General features: G+C 40.6%; 1 protein-coding gene across 1 annotated transcript in view; it reads right to left on the reverse strand.

The window, feature by feature from the left end:
- The window catches only part of dlgap4b (discs, large (Drosophila) homolog-associated protein 4b), a 27,852-nt gene extending 6,776 nt beyond the window's left edge, over window positions 1-21,076 (reverse strand). The window contains exons 1-9 of the mRNA XM_037679106.1: window positions 21,072-21,076; window positions 20,829-20,964; window positions 19,624-19,873; window positions 19,265-19,408; window positions 10,569-11,008; window positions 8,409-8,497; window positions 6,966-7,459; window positions 5,845-5,936; window positions 1,346-1,516 (exon numbers count right to left, since the gene is read on the reverse strand). Coding sequence (XP_037535034.1) covers window positions 1,346-1,516; window positions 5,845-5,936; window positions 6,966-7,459; window positions 8,409-8,497; window positions 10,569-11,008; window positions 19,265-19,408; window positions 19,624-19,873; window positions 20,829-20,964; window positions 21,072-21,076 — 1,821 coding nt within the window. The remainder of the gene's footprint in view (window positions 1-1,345; window positions 1,517-5,844; window positions 5,937-6,965; window positions 7,460-8,408; window positions 8,498-10,568; window positions 11,009-19,264; window positions 19,409-19,623; window positions 19,874-20,828; window positions 20,965-21,071) is intronic.
- Window positions 21,077-23,931: the final 2,855 nt, after the last annotated feature.

Here is a 23,931-nt window from a genome sequence, read left to right on the forward strand (position 1 = left end):
CATGTGATCAGCTGGTTTTGGTTGTCAGCAGCAAACTGGTTGATCCACTCTGAGAAGGTGCTATTTATAAGACTGAGCTGAATACAGCACCTCAGACTGAGGAAGTCTTTCGGATGAGAGACGAAACGTTTCTACAATTGTTTTGTTTTGGGGTTTTTTTGAATGTCCAGAGGACCAGATTTAACTTTTTTAGATCCATCACTGAATGTTTCCAAATATCTGGCCTCTGTACTCATCCTTTTAGTTGGCCGTTCAGAACATCAAATACAGAACACAGATTCCTTGATGATGGTTTGAGAGAGGAGTAAAGGAAGACATCTTTGTGAACAGAACCTGTCCATCATTAAACAGGGGCGGAGGCCTCCGTGTTCAATTATCACATGCTGTTATTGCTAGCATCATAGCCTTCTGTGAATAGCAAGCGGCCATCAGGGCACTAACAACCAATTGTTAGGCTGATGGTCCTCCTCTTACATGTGAACAGCAAGTTCTGATTGTCAACAACAAACTGGTTGATCCACTAAGAGAAGGTACTGCTTATAATTTGTTGTAGCTCCTCAAACTGAAAGAAGTCTTTTGGATAAAAGACGAAACGTTTCAACAAAGAAGAACATGTCCCGAGGACATGATTCATCTACCTGTATTACTGAGCATGCATCAGTTCATAATTGCCCCTTTTTATTTAAATAAGCCAAAAAAAGAAAGAAAAGAAATAAGCAAATAAGTCAAATAACCGGTGGACAAAAATAATTCCTACTTAATTCTATTTTGACACCAGTAGTTTGTTTTCACCCAAAAAGGGGATGGGGACCTTTACAGAGAATCAAGTGATGTGACAATGCTCCAACTCCATAAGCAACACACAGCAAAAACTGCAGCGGCTGGTTAAAAACACCTTTTTAAAGTTTCAGATAACGCAGACAACAAAGAGGTGGGTGTTAATAATCAAAGCACACAGAACAGCTACATAAACACAGATGTGACTGTTTAAAGAGCAAAAGCAAGACTGCATTCTGTCACATGAGCCAGTGCATCTTAGCCATGCTCCACTGCAACACACACACAGACACGAACAGGAAAATGACATGCATGCTCAAAGTAGGGCTTTATGCCTGAAAACACACCAGTGTCAGCCCTCTTTGAAACGATTATTTCCACATGCATGCCTAGAGGGATCCTCTATGTTAGCCAGGGAAGTCTTGTTAGAGTTCATTCCACGCTGGAACCAAGTAAAAAAAAATAATAAAAGGGCGGGAGAAATGATGGTGGTGGTGGGAGGAGAGAGGCCGGTTACGGCGGCTTTCCTACCCCAGCCAGGGCACTGGGCAGCATAGGTGGGAAGTACCTTCCGCTCTGGGGGCGACTGGGCAGCAGCAGATGGCATGGGCTGCCAATCATTGGACTTGAGATGGTAGAGCTCATCAAACTTGAGGCTAATGTCTTCGATGGAGAGCTGCAGCATGTCCCAAAAGCCAGCCAGGTCCTGAGCTGTGGGCCGCGGGCTGGCTGTCACATTCTGAACAAAGGAGACACAAGAGCAGAAAATAGAGAAACGCTGACAGAGGAGAAAAAAGGATGACTACTTTTTAAAGTCTTCAGTTTTAGCTTCTCTCCATTGGCTCCCTGTCAAATCCAGAATTGAATTCAAAATCTTACTTCTAACCTACAAAGCTCTCAGCAACCTAGCTCCATCTTATATTCAAGATCTTATTGTTCCATATTTTCCTAACAGAGCACTTCTCTCTCAGACTGCAGGTTTACTTGTGGTCCCTAGAGTTTCCAAAAGCAGAATGGGAGGAAGATCTTCCAGTTCGCAGGCTCCTCTCTTGTGGAACCAACTTCCTGTTTCTGTTTGTAAGACTGACACATTGTCCAGTTTTAAGACTTTCCTTTTTGATAAATCCTATAGTCAGGTTTGTCTTGTTATGTTGTCTTAAGCTTAGACTTCTGGAGGACAAATTGACCATACTTCCTTAAATTAATTGTTCAAATTGAGTAGTTTTAATTTGACACTATTTCTAGCTTAACATGTGATCCTTGACCTGCCATTGTGTATCTGTTCATCCTTCCAGTTCCTCTCAAACCAGCCGGTCGAAGCAGATGGCCGCTTGTCCTGCGCCTGGCTCTGCTGGAGGTTTCTTCCTCATGAGGGAGTTTTTCCTTTCCACTGTCGCCTTCATGCTTGCTCAATATGAGAGTTCTGCGATGGAGCTAAATTCAATACAGTCTGCTCCTCTGATATAGTGTTAATTATTTTTATGTATGGATGTTTCTGTTCAGTGCCCTGAGACGACTTCTGTTGTGACTTGGCGCTAATAAATAAATAAACTCAATAGAAAATACTGCAATAGCATTACTAAGTTTGAAAGAGGGAGCATTTGCCATTTATCCAAAGTTCTTTTGAAAAGTCAGCAAAGTAAAGCAATCCCTTTCCTTTGTAAATAAAATAAGCTTATATTGTGATCCGTCAGTTTTAAAGGTGCATGTTTACCCTTTTGATCTACACGAAATTCAGCTAGTCATAAAACATTAGCTCACCTCAAACTTCATCATAACATGTCAGATAGTTTGTATTATGCTACCTTGTAAGAAAGGGTGGAAGAAAACCAAGGTTATTGGCAGATGTATCTTTAATATTTAAAACAAACATCTAATCAGCACAACCCAACAAAAGATGTCAGTTTTTTGGCAAGTCTAAAATGTAATTACTTTGTTCAGTGTGAGACTATCAGCGCTCATATGGTTATTTTGTGAATTCCCAGGACAGAATCCATCAGAAATGCACTGGTTTCTGCGAAGTGTAGAGTTTGTCCAAACTCGCTGCACATTTTCACAACATCACACTGTTGTTCAGTTGGTCCTGTTAACATTTACTGAAATTATTTTCTTCATTTCCAATATGTCCAACCTCAGCGGTTAAAGAGGACTGGATTGTTTTATCGCTATTAAAGCCACAACAACAAAAAGGAAAACATTACACCTAATAATAATCATTAAAAAATTAGTTAAAAGCCAACAAGTTAGTTTGTATACCTCCAGAACCATCTGTGCTGTACTTTATGAATGAAAACACAGCATAACTGTAATAATGCTCGTCTTTGTGCAGCGTCATATTTACACATTTATTAGCTCTTTCTATGCTCAGTCACCACTAGGGAGAGCTGCATAACAATTAATGATGGTTAAACATGAACCAAAACAAAAACCATAACCACAGCTTTATTAAATTGTTTGTTACAGTGCTGCTCGATAGTTATAAAAAGACCATGAAGATCATCTAGAATCTGCTGTTCAATTAATTAATTTAACGTTTCACTGCTTTGTACACACACAGCACCCTGCTGTAGTCCTGTCCTCTGAAACCAGCTGCAGCTTGAATTGTTCAGACCGACTCCACGTGATCTGGTCTCATGTTCTGACCAAACTGTGTGAGAGACATTTATCACCAAAATATCATGTGCAGAACTTAATAGGGAGATGCATGATGTATGTCCAAAATGTACAGAAGACAGGGGGACGCTGGCTCACTGTACAATGAAGTAAAGGATGTAATTGAGGAAATAATTTCTAAACAATATTGGATCCAAAGTTGTTTTCGTTTGGACTGTACCCAGAAAAACACAACTACACTAAGAATGAACATGTTGTAGTGAACTAGACCTGAAGGTCAAAACCTTGACCCAAGGACCATTGGGACATAACTTGTCATTTCATTGATTTGCATCCAGAAATACAGGTTGACCCATCCTGAGACTTTCTTTCTTGAATCAATCAAGTAAAAAAAAAAGACTATTCTCTATGATCATTACTATTTTACAAATGTTTTGATAATCAAATTGTGTTTTAGTTCAAACCATTTTTAAATGTTGAAGTGAACTGATCATTTAAATCAACTGTGAAATAGTAATAATGATTCTTAATCCTCATTCAAAGAAGAAATCAGGTTAATATGCATTTCTTGATTTTCTGTCTTCAATGAGCGAAGTTGTAAGTGTGTCAAAGTTCAAGTTTCGGTCAACTGAAAGTTTACTGAAAAGAAATGTCATGTTTAATTTTTACAGCAAGATACTGGAAGAGGTGGCTCCACAAAGTCTGAATTCTCCATAACAATCTTTCTGTCTGTTCTTAAACAATCTTGATCTTTTCCTTGACTTTTCATAACACCTTACATCACAAAACACACCTCTGTTTGGGTCCATTGACCAATCAGAAACTCCCAGATGAACCGGAAATAGAGCTCTTTAAAATGTCGGTACTTCCTAGTTCAACTGGAGAAGTTTTGAGTCGACAGTAGAGTTTGGAGGCGAGTTGGGAAACAGGAAAATCCTGACATGACCACAGAGCTCTTCCGAGTCTTATGGGATTATAACTTTCTTCCACATCTGGGTGGAACTCTGACGGACTCCACTCATGTGAGTCCACTCGTGAGGTGAACCGTGTCGGACGGAATACCGTCACTACTTCGGACGATTCACAGCCATCCTACGGAGACGCTGGACCGGTAGCGTTAACTGGAACTCCGTATCCGCTGATTCATCTTCAGAGAGGTAACGAGTCGAGTTTACTACCGAGTGTACCGAGGAAAGCTGGGTTTGAATGGAGGGTGTCGTTCTGGTCAACACTTTACCTCACACACCATCTCCCTCCCCTCTAAACTTCATCTTTCCATCTTTAAACTCTCCTATCTGCTAGCAAATTAATCCAGATGTTTTTCAGAAATGTCTGTGGTGAAGCAACGGAAAATCATGGCCGTATGGTTTTCCTGGTTGTAAAGCTGATTAATTATGTCGTTATTCTCAATTCTTGCCAATTAATGTAAATGTGTGATGTGTTAAACTTGATTCTGTTAATAAATGACCCACTGTCGTAGTGAGTCAAAGATAATTAACGTCTCACGTCCACATTTTATTACATTCAATGCACGTACATTATACAGTCCAGAAAAATGAAAGAATCCGTTTTAACAGTATGAATATATCTCATCCATATGTTCTACTACATCCATATGTTCTACTACAATGTATAAACTTTTGCTCAGTGGAAAAAGATGTATATCATAAATTTGAGAAAAGACTCATAGACCGACTGTCAACCAATGGATCCAACAGATGTTATCTGCTCGTCCTCTGGAAGAGATTACACATGCATTAAAGGGAAAACAGGACTTGATCGAGTGTATATGGAGTCCCTTCAATATGTGTGTTAAAGACTTGAACATGCCAGAAGACAGTGCAAATGACTGAAGGAGGCGTGCACTGTGGTTCCTAAAATACAAATAATTCTCCTAAGATGCACTGATGATGTGCGGTTGCATTATGATCAAGATTCTGTGAGGGGCACTTTCTCGTTTTGTATTTGTTATTTTAATTTGGTTTAAACACGGTGCTTAAGTAATCAATACTATCACCGTTTATCTCGCAGAATGTTTGAGCTGTGTTTGTTTCAACTGCTAAAAATTCAATACAGATTTTTGAAAAAAAAAAAAACATCACGTGCTGGTTGTTGGCTACAATTTACATAATGCTAATTTTCTCTAAAACAAATAATCTGAGAGCAAGAGATTATTATAAGCTCCTTGTATTTTGTGCTGGTGGATCATCACGAAGGCTTCTGATGTGCAGCTCATCAATTCTCTAAACAGATTAGTTGACTTATGTGGAGAAAATCCTTTATGATCACAAAGCCAAACAGCTCGAGCATAAAAAAAAAACTAACCCCCCCCACCCCAAACATTTAAAACGTAATGCCAGTTTTTGTTTGCTACCAACTGTGCATCTGAGTTTCATGCCTGTGGAAGCTAAGTAAGTAAGGTTGAAACGTCAAAGACGGAGACAGAATACACACCAGGTTTTGTTCACACAGTCCCCGGAACTGCTGGAACTTCTGAGACATCAGGAGCTGAGCGCTTCCCACAGCGCTGCGAACTTTTCCCAGCACTACAGTGAGAGGGAATAGAACAGTGCATGGTCAGGAGTTGCGGTGTGACAACATAGCTGTATCCCTCATAGATCAAGAGCCTCAGTGAAACTCTAGTGTCACAAAAAAACAACAACATAAAGAGCAAACTTCAGTTCAGATGGAGGCGTGTCCTGAGCAGCTTTGTCCAACAGGCTCCACAGGGTGGCATGAAGCACATAAGAGTATTGCACAATTTGATCCTTTCTACAGACATCTAGCCTTGACCAAATTGGGACAGTTTCGAAGCTATGATGGGGAGGTTACAGTGTGGCAACATCACACTTATGCACTGCAGGTTTGAATGAAACTCAAGATATGAGCACAGACTTGCACAGAAACGCGGGACCTTTTGTCCGCATCATGATCAGCCACTTCTGACAAAGACTGAGCGTCACAAGCCGTAGGACAGTTTGCATGTGCTTTGCATGTACGCTCATTGCTGCATGTTTCAGGCTGATGTTGAAACACTAATCTAATCTGGCGGTTTAATCAGTTCCAGACTAGATTTGTGTAATTCTGAAGATTACAGGGCTGCTTGTGTGTGGTAACCCCAGGTATTACAGCCTCATCCCTCCCACGCTGTGTTGGTCCAACGTGCTGATTGTAGGGACTAATGAAAAGCAGGGCAACAGAAATGTGCACCACGAGCGAAGGTCAAACACTGAGCAACGCACCAAGTCATCATTCAGCGTTCGCTCGACACAACACGGAGTTTTCAAAGCAGGACTGGCGTTGGCAAATCTATAAAACTGATTTGTTCGTTTTGGCTCATAAACATAAAACACAACTGTTTATTTTTCATGCACCATAAAAACCATAGGAAGTGTTTTAAAAGAAGACACAAAACCAGAGATGATCAGTGATTTAGTCATTGGGGATAATGGGATAGCATTCAATGCCCAAATGTTGGGGTTAGACCAGTTTTCCCACAATGCAGCATTTCCCAGCTGATACTGAGGAACATTGAGAAAACGCTGTAGCTCCAGTGAGTCTGATGCCATCCCTACCTTCCTCTGACAGCTGGTTGTCTTTGACTTCCTGCTCCATCTGCTGACACCAGCCTTCCATGCGTCCCGTCTCAGCCTGCAGCAGCTTCAGGAACCAGTGGCCATCTCTCCGGCAGAGCGTTCCCGTCCCTCCTCCTCCACTCTGGGAGACGCTGCCGTTATTCCCATTCCCACTGTCCAGCCAGGGGTCTGGAGGAGGCAGAGACGAGGGATCCAGCGCTGGATCCAAGCTCTCTGAGAAAGAGGAGGAGCTACTTCGTGTGGTGGAGCGATTGAGGATCTGCCTGGGGAGCGGTGGGGACGAGGCGTCACCAGTGGGGTCTCCGTTGTCTAAAGAGTCTTGTCCAGGAGGGGAACTGAGGGACTGACTGGCACTGTTGACCATGATTTTCTTCTCAAGGGGTTTGGAGTTGATGATATGGGAAATGATGGAGATGTCCTGCGTGTCTGAGTCAGTGTCTTGTTTTGAGGCCATGCTGCTCAAGCGACTGGGCCTGAAACAAAACAAGTTGACATTCATCAAGAGAAATAAGAATAATCCGTAAAACAAGATTTGGCATTTTTGGCCAAACATTTTAAAAGCACACAAATTTTTTTTTTTTTTTTTAATTAGATGGCTCAAGGATCTTGAAAACTTTAGAAAGGAAACCGTGCAACTTTATTTATGGTAATATATTTGCCATTTTCAGAATGGCAGAGCAACCAGACTTGCATCCTTTGAGCTCTTGGTCTTAAAAAAAATATTTAATGACTATTTCCAGTTACCAGTCAGAAAACACACACCAGTTGCAGTTCAGTCAATGAAATACCGCAAGCACTAAGACGGACATGTGATGTGCTAGACCACTTTTGATTCTTTTTGCACCTTGTGTACAGCATCAAGACGAAAAAGTAGAGAGCCGATAGAAAACAAAACTCTTGGTCACACCAAAAAGCAGAAACACATTTAAAGTCTCCCTCCACTCCAAAAAGGTGTTGGATCATTGTGAGCAGCTGCTTGGTGAAGGACCAGCATGAAATTAAACTGCTGCCAATCTGAAAATACCTCACCAGGGTTTTCCTGACAGAATGTGCTGGTTAATGTTCTGGGGAAACCTGAACATTCATCTGTGTCGACAATAAATGACAGAATCTGGACTTGTCAAGTCGAGATTTCAGTTGATGAATTTCTTGAGTAACTGAATGTTTCGGTAAATTAATTTCCTGAATGACACAAACATGCACTTTGAAGTAGAGCAGTTATACATACTAAAACGTGTCTGGAGGGGAACTTTAAATAGTAAATGCTTGTGGAAAAAAAATGTGCTGCAACATCACAAACACAGACACTCAGGATGAGTTCACATCTACAAAGGTCCCGTGAAAGGGCGGAACAGTCAGAGGAATGTGTGTGGCTATAATATAAATTCCTCACGTTGTTAAAAGGACAGGAAGCGGACTTACTGCCACCCGTCCTCCACCTGCACTCCTATTGACTGGAATCTGGCCAGTGGAGGGGTCTCTTCCCTGGGAACTTCCTGAATGCAGTCAACCTTGAAATTAAACAAAAACAGACACAAAAAAAAAGGGCAATGAAGGCATTTATATAATTGACAACAAATTCTATAAAGCTAAAACTAGAACTGGAATGATAGTTTAGTTCCCATTAAAAATGTAAAAAAATATAATTAGAAAAGGAGACATTCTTAGTTAAGGTCCAGAATTAAGAATAACATGCAGTTATTTCAGTGAAGATGGAGCAGAAAGTAATAGTTTCGTATGTGTCTTGTATACAGCGTACAGTACATGGAGCTGTAGTCAGAAACAACAAGCATGAATGACGGACAGTGGTTTGGTTTAGGCTGCAGCACAGTTCAGGGCTGAGATGTTGCTGACAGTGGTGCAGTCTGCGTAATACTCAGGCATATGGAGTAAACCCAATAGAAAAGCTTAAGAATTTCACTACACCCACTTAAAAGTGCCCAATGATACGCAACATATTAGGGATGCACGATTTAGATTTTTGGCCGATATGTTAAAACTTATTTCGCAAATAACCGATACCAATATTTTTTCCCTAGACCTTCGTACAGAGACTACATAGCATTCTCTGCAGTGGAATTAAAATACTACATTATTCTGCATCGTCTTTGTCAGTTTGGCCTGCTACCAAATACAGATGCCAAAAAGGGGCTGAAAATGATGCAACACCATCCATCCATCCATCCATCCATCCATCCATCCATCCATCCATCCATCTTCAAGTTTTTCTTGGCAGTTTATGATACTTTCAGCCTAATTAACTTCTTTCTGCTAATTTCAGCTTGTTATGCTCCTTTCAACTTTTTCTGATAATTTCTGCTTTTTCAGTTACTATTTAGCTGTTTTTATAATAATTTAAGCTTTTTAATCCAATTCTGCATTTAATTAGCTCATTTCAGCCCTTTCCGCTTCCTTCTGGTAATTTACGCATTTCATTTACTGTTCGGCTATTTTTTTTCCTAATTCCAGCCTTTATTTTTAGCTAATTTCCTAATTTTTGTGTTCATTTCTGTTTAGTTAAACCTATTCATCAAAAATATGTTATTTCTTCTGCTAATTTAGGCTTGTTCTTCCACTTCAGCTAGATTTCAGCATGTTTGTTTTTTAGCTAATTTCAGCTGTTTTTTCAGCAAGTTCTTCAGCAATAAGCATTCACACTGCATGTTCGCAGAAAATGCAATTTCTCTTGTTGTTTGGCATCAATGCTCATTATAACTTACAGTAAAAATTTTAACTAGCAAAACTGTTTTTGTCTCAATAAACATTGTAATGTAGAGTAGTGGTGGTGCAGAGGTTAGAGAAGGTGGGCCTGTGATCGGAAGATCGCCGGTTCAAGCTCCAGTACCGACATCATCAAAAATGTGGGTGGGGTAGGTGAAGCACCCACACCTGCCCCCATCCTCATTAGCCCCACTCTGTGCCCCTGAGCAAGGCCCTTAACCCCCACCATCTGCTCCTCCGGGTGCAGCTCTCTGCTCCACACAGAGGGCTGTGGTAGCTCGGTGGCTGTGGTTGCGTCAGGAAGAACATCTGGCGTAAAAATAAATAACTGCCAAGTCTTCGTGTGACTTGGTTCGCTGTGGCGACCCCCAACGCAGGGAGCAGCCAAAAAAACAAAAAAACAAAAAAAAAAAACATTGTAATGTTTAGTTCAGTAAATTCAAAAGTAAATAATATTTGGTACTTTTGCAGTAATTATCTTAAAAACAAAAAAAACAACAACATGATAAAGTCTCTATAATGCCGTAACTACTGTAGTTTTACACACCATTTGTCACCATTTATTAGAATATTAACATCACTTCTGTTAACATAAAATAAATCTGAAACCACCAATGGTGTGTCGACTTCCTGAAGGTGCCCCATGCTGTATGTTGAATACTTTAACCCCCACTCTTTGAGAGTTTAAATGAAGGAGAATGGGACAGGAGTAGGCACATATAGGGTAAAGCTCCACGTGGAATCAGCTTTAGTTAATCTGACATTACACGGAATATTACAGTATATTTTCACTTACAGCGACACTACTGACTGATCAATACTAACCTTGATTAGTGAAGGAGTCAAAAGGCGTCTGCTTACCTGTATCCCAATGGAAGACAGTTTCCTTCTCTGCACTGGGACAACAAAAGGCTCCTCTGCTGTTAGATTCCCTTTATTAGATCCAGATTTGACAGATTCGTGATGGACCACTGAGTCACTCGTCTCAGTGGAAGCGTTGGCGGTGCTGGGGGTGATCGGGTCCCTCGGGGTAGCAACGGGAATTGGAATGATGTGTGGAGGACGGGGAATGCCTCGGGCGAGGCTGTTGGCACGGGTGCTGTCGAGGCTGTCAGAAGAGTTGCTGTGAGCGTGGCTCGACTGGCTGTTGACCTCTGACCTCCTGTCCTGCTGGTCCAAGTAGTTGTCCTGTGCCGACTCCGTGCTGCTCTGTACCGTCACAGAGATGTAGGGCTTGGAGGTTGTGCGCGGAGGCACTGGTGGAGGAGCAGCCTTCTTACAGCTGGTTAAGTGTGTAGAAACTGGGGAAAAAAAAGGAGAATTGGGATTAAAGGATAACAAAGACCGAGTTGTTTCAGCAGAGCAAAGTGGGGTGATTATTATTTAAGGACTCAGAGACCAAAACAAAAACAAACATATGAGAAATAATACATACCGGTAAGTGGTTAAAGACAGCTTGAAGCATGGCTTATTTACCTGTACTCATTAGCATCATTCTAAGTATTACTTCAGTATTACAGTACTATGTGCTGAGAAAATCTGTTGAGCAGCAGAAACAAGAAAGTCACCTATACTAAAAGTTAAAAACAATCAAGACCAAACACAAACACAACCTTTCATCTTATTCTACTTTTGGCTTTTCCCTCTTCAGGGGTCTCCACAGCGAGTCATCCTCCTCCATCTCACTCTGTCCTCTGTCCAACTCCCTCCATGTCCTCCATAACTGCATCCATATATCTCCTCTGTCTTTTTCCTGGCAGCTGCATTTCTAACATTCTACCAGTATACCCACTGTCCTTCCTCTGGACATGTCCAAACCATCTCAGTCTGGTCTCTAACTTTTATCTCCCAGTTGTTCAACCTGTGCTGCACCTCTGATGATCTCATTCCTAATCTTATCCATCCTTGTCACCCCCTCAACATCTTCATTTCTGCCTCTTCCAGTTCTTTCTCCCGTCTTTTTGCCAATGCCACTGTCTCCAGACCAAACAAAACCTTTCACGACAATAACTAAATGAAAATCACACAACAATTAATGAGTAATTCAGCATCTGACCTTCATCAACAAATATGAGGAGACAATTATCTGTAACACTGTAAAATGTCAGACCAACGGTCCACAGATATTAAGAGCAGTGGATGGGCCATACACTCGTGAAAGAGAGGAAAACCCACCAGATATGATATGTAAAATCTAAATATCTGTTCTTTTATAAATTTTTAGTGTCACTAAAGTGTACCGAGATTAAAAAATAAAACATTTTATACATTAAATTACAGGTCTCTCTTGTAAATGAGTCCTCGTGATTCAATGAGCATGACCTGTATAAATATAGGTTGAATGAAAAATGCAACAAAAGGGTTTGTTTTGATGTTTTCAATGAGCAACCATGGGGAAATCTACTGAAGCTGTACCCATAACTCATAAAAAGAAGAACGCAGACATACACTAATCAACGATGTCTCACTGAGTCAGCTAGAAACAAAAACGGCTTCCGTTCAACTACTGCATGCGAAAGATGTCGGAGGTGTAGCTACTGTCCCATGGTCTGAGCTTTGAGAGGAAACCGTTTCGCATCATGAGCGATCAGGACCAAACCAGTCGCAGGTCTGCTGAAACACCACTATCACCATCTGCAGTCAAATGAGTTTTATGTCAGCAGCGACTCGGAGGCTGAAGTCAAACAAAGAAGCTTCTGACATGACTGATATGTTCAAGTACCAGCAAGAGTAGTCAAATATCCAGATGGGCTGAGTTAGTGCCCTGCCTGTTTTACATATTAAGTTACAGTGTCAGTAAGTGCAAAACTTTATTATCGTTGGCTATTTTACTTCATCACATGGTAGTATAAAGCACAAAGGGTTACATGTGAAGGTTGAGCTCCTTACAGGAACTTTGTTAGGCTTACTGAAATCCATGAAGCTAGGTCAAAATTATACACGGAAAACAGATTTTAAAGCTTAAAATGACTATTTGTTTGCCCTCATTACCTACACTTGTTTGCTCCCTGCACAACCACTCACCTTATTTAACCCATCAACCAATACAAATGTTAATATCAAGAAAATACATGGTAAATTGGCTGTACTTATATAGCACCTTTCCATCTTATCAAGACACTCTGAGCTCTTTACACTACAGTCCGTGTCCTCATTTACTCATTCATACAGCACTCTACCAGATCCCTACAGAGAACAATCAGAGCTTCATCACATTCATGCACTGATGGGACACACAGAGGCAATGAGGGGTAATGATTTAGGTTAAATCAACACACATTTGGAAAAATCTATATCTGATGAGGTTAATAACTTATTAGATACATTAACCTTAATGAAAATATAATTTCTGCAAAAAAACAAAATATCCATCCATCCATTCATTCATTATCTTTTACCCGCTTCTTCCATTTTGGGTCACGGGGGTCACCGGTGCCCATGTCCAGCATTCACTGTGCGAGGGGCAGGGGACACCCTGGACAGGTCTCCAGTCCATCACAGGGACATAGAGACAAATGAGACAACCATTCACTCTCACCTAGGGACAATTTAGAGTTACCAATCAGTCTAATATGCATGTTTTTGGTCTGTGGGAGGAAACAGGAGTACCCGGAGAAAACCCACGCATGCACGGAGAGAACATGCAAGCTCCACCCAGAAAGACCCCCTTGCTGAGATTTGAACCGGGGCGACCTGCTCGCTGGGAGGCAACAGCTCTACCAGTTGTGCCACTGTGCTGCCCAGTGACGCAGGATTAATACGTAAAGTAACCATGAATGATTTGTAAGTGCTGGCCTTCATGCAAGTTGTGACACTAAATACCAACTTACTCCAGAGTTCAGGGTCACATTCCAGCAAAACCAGAACACTGACATCATTGTCAGCACCAAAGATGACACCCAAACCACACCCGAGTTGGCTCACCATCAGACTTGTGGACCGTCTTCATTCCTAGACACAAGCATCTCAAAGACAATGAGCTGAGAATGCAAACATCACTTCAAAATCTCTGAATGGATGGCAGCACTTTACTACAAGCCTTCCCAAGAATGTATCTTCAAATACACATATTTAAAAGGTAGGCACTAACTCTGTCAGCTAACCGAAAGGCTGTCAGTTATATTTAAAGGATATTTAACTGGAGGGCAGCACGGTGGCGCAACTGGTAGAGCTGCTGCCTCTCAGCGAGCAGGTACCCAGTTCAAATCCTGGTCTGGAGGCCTTTCTGGGTGGAGTTAGCATGTTCTCTCCGTGCATGCGTGGGTTTTCTCCGGGTGCTCCGGTTTCCTCCCACAGTCCAAAAACATGTATGTTAGGCTGATTGGTAACTCTAAATTGTCCCTATAGGTGTGAGTGAGAGAGTGAATGGTTGTCTCGTTTGTCTCCATGTGGCCCTGTGATGGACTGGAGACCTGTCCAGGGTGCCCCCCCACCCCCCACTCGCACAGTGATTGCCAGACATGGGCACCGGCAACCCCCGTGACCCAAAATGGAAGAAGCAGGTAAAAGATAATGAATGGATGGATGGATATTTAACTGATGTTTTCACTAGTTAGGTTATAGAATAGAACACTGGTCTAAATAAGAAACATAACCGTGAAATAAGTAATAATGTACAGAAACATGGTTGTGCTGCAGTCTTTGAGCAGAGATATTAGACTTCAGCTAGTCCTTAGGAGAAGGACAACAAAAATGCACTTCAAGAAGCCGTTTACTCCCGTCTGTTTGCCTTTTTGTACGATTATATTTGCTACACACGCCCACAATCAGGCTTACTCCACTGTTTGAGGGGCTATCCCACATAATCTGGCAGTATGACAACTTCCTGCAGTGTTATGCATGTTTATTTTAGCTTCTTAGCTGTTTCTAATTAGTTTTTTCTGCCAGTCTGTTCATGCTGCTGCGATTGCAACAACCCACTATAAAACTAGTCTGACCTTTTGACCAGTGCCACAGAATCTGCTCTAGCCACAGAAACAAACCCCAAAATCTGAACTGATGTCAGCCTCTAAGATTAGTTATGAGTTACAGCTGAAAAGCCAGACAGATTAAATGGGACATACCCATACAATAAAGAAATGTAGTCGAACAACAACAACACAATCCAGTACATAAGTAATGGATCTTATCTGTTTGTGACTGGTTTGAGACTAGCTGGCAAGTGGCATTCATGAGGGGGTCTACAAAATTTCTCCAAACAGTTGCGAGGGGTTCTCAATTTCCTTGCATGAATTGCAGGGGTCAGTCTTGTCATTTGAATTTTGAAAATGTAAAAAAAATATATTTGTGCAACAAATTTTCTTTCTAATAATAGTCACAGAGGCATCACAGGCATCTCAAGCCCATCTTAATTTAGTTTCTAAACTTTTAGAGCTTCAGAGCTGTATTTTGGCACTGGAGCTTTCCTATGACAAAAAAAAAAACAGCAGTCCGTCGCCCAAAATGTCCAGGTCTAATTACATCAACGACAAATAACTACTGGAAAAACTAAACCATGCCTAATTGCATTTCAAATGTGTACTCCTGTAGATAAGCTCCTAAATGTGGGGGTGGCTGCCAAAGTGGGTACAGAGATGCAGAGGAGAGTACAATGTAGGTGGAGGTGAGCAACAAAATAGTGTGCACTGCCAAGAATACAGTTTTGCAGACTTCAACTCAAAGTTTGTCCATTTTCTTGTGATTTTAAGTCACTAACTAGCTTCCATCAGTCAGAGCCCAATAAGATGATGGCCAAAGTAATATATAGTCAATGTTACTGACAAAAACATGCATGTTAGGCTGCCTTCAGGCCCAGGCCTCCCTTGCAAAAGAGATCTGTGATCTCAGTGGGATTTACCTGATTAAATAAAGGTTAATAAATAAATATATACTGAATTATCCTATGAGTTTGATTAAGAACAGCATGTACTGAATCTATACTAAAATATATTAAACATTTAAAACACCTGCTGTGCTGCTGCACATTGCTTTGAACATTTCAGAACCTGAACAGTTGAAGAATCATCAACACTAATGATCAAGGGTGAGTTTGGGACACAGGCTAGACGTAGGTTTATAATGACATGCGCAGAACCTCATCAATCAGACCAAATCCAGCCAGTTAGTGATAAATGTTTGATTCAAGCCACATAAAAATGTTCCTACAAACCGAAGCAGATTTAATGCGCAAGTGGCACATTTTATAATCAACTTCCTGCACTGTATTTGCTTACTTTATAAAACTCGGCCATGCAAACACAGCGGTGTAAGCAGAAAATGCATTATTGAATGTCCATCAGTTTAAAACAAACAACTTTTATCACAATCAAAACTGGATGAGAAAGAAGAGCTATGACATTAAGCCTAATACTGTTGCTTTTAACTGGGATAAATGTGTACAAAAAGTGCAGCTCTGCAAAAACGAGCGTTTCCTCTGAAGAGGTGGACCTTAACAACTCATCCAGACACTCTGCGTCAAAATGTCCAAGTGGAATCTGGAGTGGGCTCTGAAAACTGCAGTGCTGTCGGGACAGTGGTCCTGTTGTTCGCCGGTTCACCAGCATAAACCAAGAAAACGATCGGCTGCAAGATGTTCCAGGCGAATCAATGATTTCTAAACATCATTTATCACTATACACCGAGTGCAAACTTGTACAAGAATTCCTATTTTAAAGCTAAACGAAAGCTTTGCTGATACATACCACTCTGAATTTAATAACAGCTTATCTTGTTTAAATGCTCACACAGATGGAAAAAAATAGGAAATGGAGTAAAAACAATGTTTTTAGAGTGATAAAATCATTTTTACTGTTTGGTGTAGGAAGATTGTAGAAAGAAAGTTTGAATTCCCACACCATCTATGGTTGTAGCATTATTATTTTTTTTTTTTAATTTATATGCAGCTCATTATAGAAATAACCACATTTACAGTAAGAGTCCACAATTAAAACTTGGTATGTGCCACAAGCCAATTCAAGTCAGATAGACACTTTTTCTTGGTGTTTGTTGTTGCGCTTTCCACATCAAAATCTAGGTTGGGTGAACAAATCAACCATTTTTCAGTTTTTTTTAAGCAAAATGAGACGCGATAAAAATATTTTATGTTTAAAATATCATCATGGGTGAGCAGATAAGAAGTTATCAAGGGCCAGATGTAAACTGGGCCTTGAGTTTGACATGTGTGTTATAGGGTTAAAAAAAAGTGCATTTAAAACTGAATTAAACCAAGATATTTAATATTTTATCATCCTGGTCATATTCTAAAAAACTAAAATGAGAGTCAAATGTTTGCCAATTTTTTTTTTTTTTTTTTTTTTAAATCAGGCACATCAGCTTGTTGGGCATATTACAGAATTAATAATTACACTAACAAACTCAGATTAAGTCCCTGCTTGTTCATTTAATCCACTGCTGTGAGTGCAAGAAAAATGTTGGTGCATTCAAAGGTGGTCAAACAATGTTTCAATAACTGAGGGGGTATGTGATGAACTCTGCTAAAGATATTGGATTACACTGGTAAATCAATCAACCTTTATTTATACAGGTAAATCCCATTGAGCCTCGAGGACTCATTTACAAGAGAGACCTGATCTAATGGATTTAGTGGTAATCTGATGTGCTGGTGCAGGTGGATGAGATGCAAAATGAACAAAAGATAAAGAGACTCTGATGATTTTACATGAAGGTAGTCTGATTCAATCTGTCATCTTACATTATTCTAATCAATACCACTTTTCATCAACAGCACAAAATAACTTTTTTTGGTTAGATGTTACTTTAATGCATTCGTGTTGCAAAACACAAGTCATAAAGTGGGTCAGTCTTGAAATAATCCTCTGAGGGGTACATTTTCTACTGAACTTTTAAAAACCTGTGAACGCATTTGTCTTCTAATGGCAGCATTAGCAGTTTATAGTGGAAACACAGGAGCGCATCATGGGTGAGGACTGGTTCCACCAGGTCCGAGCTGTGGTTCACTGCGAAAACTAAGCTAAATTAATGAAATTCACTAGTAGCAGGAGTATAAACAGGATAAATGGGTTACTTACTCTGCTCCGAGGTGCGGATAAATTTACAGCACCGTAATGTTGTGTTTAAATTTGAAACAACTTCAAATTGTTCGGTCATTCATGCACCGTCAGTCCTGTTGAGCTGAAAAGCCGGTGGGTTGATGGCTTTTTGTTTGGAGACCGTAAACTACCGAGTGGTGACGTAGGCAGCGATGCGTTCAGGGACGCCTCGGATAATCTATCGCCATAACTAAATGATGGCGCGATTTTTGTACAAAACACGGCGTTTCTAATACCATTTTAGTAACTTTAGTAGTTTTAGTTTCTGTTTTATCTCTTTAGGTATAAGTCTGTTGAATTACGAAGAAGAATAAGACATTTAACTAATTAGAGCATAAAACAATTTAACTGTTCTCTAAATACTACAAAATACACAAACTTGCCCAGAAAGCAACACAAACAAGACGGTCTGTCTAGATTTGAAAACCAGCGCAGAGCGCCACCACGTGGCGCATCGTTTAATATGACGAAGCAGAACGCAATACATTCTTAATGCAGCTCTGAATTTGTGGAGTAGTTAGGTGTATAATTGTAGGGATGGCACCAATCTAGTGGGCCTTCCCCTGTCTGTTCCCCCTTGTGTCAGTATTGATTGATTATTGTCACCTGTGTCATGTCCTGGTTGTGTGTGTATATAAAGTCTGTCTGTCAGTTCTGTCGTTGTCGGTTCGTCGTTGGGTATTGCCTGGCCTGTCTTGTCTGATCCTGTTTAATCCTGTTCCTGAGTCTGTTTTGTAAGTTTTGCTGCCATGTCAGCTTTTTGATTTATTATTATTATTACTATTAAAAGTATTTTATTTGATACGTCTGCCTCCTGAGTCCTGCCTGCACAACTGGGTTCTCCTGTCCAGATCTGCCTTGAAACCCTGACAATAATATTAATATAAGTCATCAATTTTTCCCTGATTTTTCCTTTCCGGGTCATGGGGAGCTGGTGTCTATCTCCAGCAGTCACCGTGTGGGAGGCGGGGGTCACCCTGGACAGGTCACAAATCCATCACAGGTACACACAGGGACAAACAAGACATTAATGTGCTCACTCACACCTAGAGACAGTTTAGAGTTACCAATTAGCCTAACATGAGAAAACCGGGGGCCCAAAGAAAACCCACACGTGCACGGAGCGAACCTCCACACTGAAAGGCTGGGACCTTCTTGTTGTGAGGTGACAGTATTAATCACTAATCCACACGACCACTACTATGACCACTACTATTACTACTAATAATAATGATAATAAACAGCTTGGCCAAATGTGTGTCTTGTCTTATATTTACACTCATTCAGTTTCTGTTGTTTTCTTACATTAATCCGTGCAGTGTAATTACATATTCTAATATTACACAGGATGTTCATTAAGAACATCAGTGCAATTTAATGTCTATTTTTTTAAACAGCTGCCCTACAGAATATAAACTTTTTAAAAGTTTTTTTTCTCTTTTTTATCAGCCCAAGAAGTGGTAAATTAATCATCTCTTTTCAGGGAGACATGTTGCTTTGAGTTGTTACCTGTGTGTGGGGGTAGAATGCGTGGTCTGTCTGTCCCAAAACGCTGAAGAAATATTGCAAGTTGTTTCTCCTTTGGGGCTTTGTCCAAGCCAGTGGCTATCAGGTAAGAGGCAAACTGCTCTTTCCATGTCTTCCATTGGTTGTCTATTATGGGCAAAAAAGGCTGAATTTGAGCTACATGTGGGGGCAAGTTGGATGGCAGGGACTAAGGACCAAGGCTGTGATGAGAATTTAAAGGGAAGTGAAGTGAAATACAAAAAATAAGCAAGCAGCTGGCCAAGGGGATTGTGCAATACTAGAAAAGGGGGTGACAAATGCAGACATTTTTGAGGGTAAGGCTTAAAAAGAAGAACGCTCACCGGTGCTGGTGCTGTATGTTCGAACGGTGGAGTCGATCGGAGGCGGCGAGCAGCCCGAGTCTATGGAAGCTGTGTCGTCATCTTGGGAACAGCCAGCCTGGATGGCTCTCAGGTAGCTGTGGCTGCGAGATCTGAAGCACGTGGGCATGGGTAGATCTGGAGGCTCTGAGTGGTCCTGAGAATGGAGATCTCTGAAGGTAGACTCTGAGCTTCTATCCTCATAACGATGACCCTTTTCCAAATCTCGCAGCTTGGCAAAAGAAAAGACAAGAATGATACTGACGGAGTCCAGATTTGATCTGGTATAAAAACGTGTTAATATTAAATAAATGCCCATCAGTCGTAGAGCACGTGTCTGCATGCTTTTACAGCTTTAGGCCAGCCATCTGAGAGGTTTATTTTTGAAAGTTATAAACCAGCTTTCACTGACTGAAACAAGACTTAGTAAAAATGACATTTTGATGACTCACGGACAAAGCGAAAAACGTAAAGAAGTGAATGCACGAGTCAGAACCAAAAGGGATAAAATTGAAGCAGAGGACGCAGCAAATACGCCTCCTCACATGTTTTGCATTTATGCAAAAAAAAAAAAAAAAAAAGTAAAAAAACAGCAAAAAACAAATTTTAATTTTCCTTTTTAAAACCAATTTTATTTTACACAAAGTTAAAAAAAAAAAGCATCAACTTGAAATCAACAGTGCTGGTTTGCTTTGTTGCTTTTCATGTATATTTAAGAGAAAGACTAATATGTAAAGCAAACTTGTAACGGAGCGATTTGTAAGAGATTAGAGGCAAATCATCTGTGTGTGATCCATTTAATGGAGGAAAATCTGAATGAGTTGACACAACTAATCTTCATCTGTGACTGTCATCAGGAAACTAATAGCTGCTCTGCCAGTGGATGAACTAGAACCATTAATGCCATCCATTCATCTTGAGGTACTAACATTACCACAAGACAGGCAGAAACAGGGATGCTTTGTTCTCAATGAACTCATTATGCTACAGCCATTTAGCTGAACCTGTGAAGATATAAATCACAGGGAGCAGCTCAAAGCAGACAAAGCAGCATTTTAAAAAATGACTGGTCTTTTGAAAGAAGAAATTGTGCTCAGGGCTAAGTGATGCGTGTTATGATCAAATACAAATGCATTAAAAAAGAGGGTGATTATATATTTAGTTCACCTTTTGAATAAAAGACTAACCTGTTCTATGCAACTCCGCCTGCCCAAAGTGCTGCCGGCCTGGCTGAAGCTGTCTTCGTCCCACGATGTTCCTCCGATACAGTCCAGGTTGTCCAGGCTGCGATTACTGGACATCTCTCTGAGAGACGGAAGACAGCTGGAAAGTAAAGAGACGAGTGAAAAAACAAGACAAAGCACATTTGTTTTGAATCTGGAAAAAAAAAAAAGACAAAATAAGGATGGACTAAAAGCTGATGCTCTCACACCATCACTGAGGGGCAGCACAAACTGGGGCTGAAAATGAGCGATCTGCAAAACCAGGAATTAAAGCAGAAATAACCGGAGAGCATGTCTGCAGTTCAAGACATTTGTCTATTTCACTAAAATTTATGCATAATCACAAGTCCCAATGTGGTCTCTGTTTCAGCTAATTCCTGGATCCAGTCATTACAGCAGCAGAGCATGAAATGCCTGTGACGTCAGACGGAGCCCGTGTGTGTTCATGGTGCCAAAAGCAAAGGAAACGTTGTAACCAGACAAAATGAAATCAATCTAAACATGATTTAGAAAGTTGATGTATTCTTCTGCGTGTAGTGACAGTAACATGGCATGATGCATGAACACAGATGTTCCCTCACTTCCTAGATTTTGAAGACTCAAACTAAGCTTGAACCCAGAAGGGCAGAGCAGATGGTATTTACAAGCTCACGAGAAAGTTAGCAGTTGTGAGCAGCAGGACATGACTCTGAAACTTGGAGTTTCCTCTGTTAAAGCCTTTCTGAGGGGAGCAGCGCAAAGTCCACGACGAGACATTGTCTAAAGCAACTTGCGCCACCCTCCAGAGAAGAGGCTGAGAGGCCTACGACTGACCTGCTCATTGACCTGCCCAGCTGGTGCAGAGAGGACCCACTGTGGAGGGGGGACCACAGGGCATCCAGCTCTCCCTGCAACAAGGTGTAATCCAGGGTTCTGCTGCTCGCACCGATCAGCGCAGAACAAAAGAAAGTAGGGCAGGATGATCAGAGAGCGTCTGGCGTATCAGGGTTACTTATCTAAAGAATCATGCCTTATCGAAAACTCAACCAATCCTGAGTAAAAATGACTTTAAGTTTGCCAAAGGAGGAGACGTGTTCAGGAAATGTCACGAGCTCCTTGCCTGCTTGCCTTTTAACAGAAATGTGTTCACTTTTAAACAGTGTTAGGAGTGGAACAGTGTATTCCTACTGAACTGTCAGAAGTTTGACAAGTACGCAACAAATAAAGTAGTAACAGGTGATCACGGCTCCGTGCATTTTGCTATGAGCCACGACTGAAAAGAAGCAGTGGAAGATATTCTACATCAGAGCGTGAAGAGCTGGTTCAGATCCAGTTGGACTCAAATCAGCTGCATGGAAAACCTCTGTGGTCACAAATACAGACTGCTGCAGAGGGAGACAGAAGTCTTTATGGAAAGCTGTTATGTCTTATATTGAGTGCTTCACAATTGCTAATGGAAGGCTATTTGTGTATTTATTTGATATGTGTGATATCATGAGTCATTTTCACACTAGCACTCACTTGCTGAGAAGCTTGGTGCGTTTCACGTTTTATATATTTTGCATTATCTCACCAAGAAACGTTACGCTCTTAACTGTCTTATTTTGCATCGTTCAGGGCAAAATAATTGAAGCAAACTCGCTTTACGTTTTGTTTTCTTTTTGTAATACAAAGCCCAGGAGAGGAATACTTTTGAGGAATGAACTAAACTTCCTGCTTGTCACATTGGACATTTTTTATAATTCAAATTGGATGAAAAAAAAAAAAACTGCTCAATGTCAGTTTTATTTTTTATTTTTCAACATAATTATGAATAAACCAATTGATAAATCCTGCCTTTCTCTGCATGACTTGCAACCTCAGACCCTCCCCACTATCAAGGGTTGTTTATTTTATTTTTATCTCTGCATGTGGGAGAGTTATTGACTGTTTAAATAAAGTGTACCAAACTGGGACTCTCTTGCCGAGGTGCTCACTGAACCGTGATCTTAGCATACTGTTACATCACTAATATTTCCTGCACAAACACATTGATTAAACTTTCAAATCTGATTACGGTCAGTAAGAATTTTAAACCAGCAAACCAAACACCTAATGGTCAGCGTAGTTCGACTGTGTGCTATTGTGATGGATTTGTTTCTTAAAGTTCATAGTCTTTGGTTTAAAAACTATAAACTTGTACAAAAGATCCCATTTGCGTCAATACAGAATGCATTAAAAGCAAAGTAAAGACACGTTTGTGCTTCTATCGTTCCATGACAAATTGATTAAACTTGTAAAATTCATGTTTTTTATGCTGCTTAGGATCAAAATTTTAAGACATGGCAACAAGCTAGTCCACCCCCACCGCACCTACATCACATGTTGTGCAACAGCTGTGCTTCAGAAAGCACCTGAAAACAAATAAGAGATGAAGCTGATTCATTTAATAAATCCAAAACAAAAGTCATTGTCACATTGTGCAAACTAGTTCTACTAAATGCAGGTGGATGTTTTATAGGGCAGAGTTTAGGAGGCTACATCACCGAGGAGGTATGATAGTAACTGGCATGTGGACAACAGGGTGCCTGACGCCACTTCCATGCGTGAGTAAGTCCAACATGGACACTGTGTGCCTGAGCTTTTGTGCACACTCGGACAGCTCGGTTGTTTCTCTCCTCTGTACACAGAAATCCACTGGACTGACCCTTTCTGTTCTACATTTTACAGAGCTAATCAGAAACATCTAGAGGAAATATGAAAGTATGCCCTAAGCCTTAACAAGAAAACGCTCAATAAATAATACTGAACAACTGACAATAACATCGCACCAAGCCACATCTGTAACAACTGATATGACTAATATTAGCTTGTGACACCTAATATGTTTATTATTTATTGCTGCTGCACTATGTGGCTGTATCGTGCATGATACTGTTTCTATCTATCTATCTATCTATCTATCTATCTATCTATCTATCTATCTATCTATCTATCTATCTATCTATCTATCTATCTATCTATCTATCTATCTATCTATCTATCTATCTATCTATCTATCTATCTATCTATCTATCTATCTATCTATCTATCTATCTATCTATCTATC

The sequence above is a fragment of the Nematolebias whitei genome, chromosome 7 (assembly GCF_014905685.2).
Source record: "Nematolebias whitei isolate Nwh7 chromosome 7, NemWhi1, whole genome shotgun sequence".
NCBI lineage: Eukaryota > Metazoa > Chordata > Actinopteri > Cyprinodontiformes > Rivulidae > Nematolebias > Nematolebias whitei.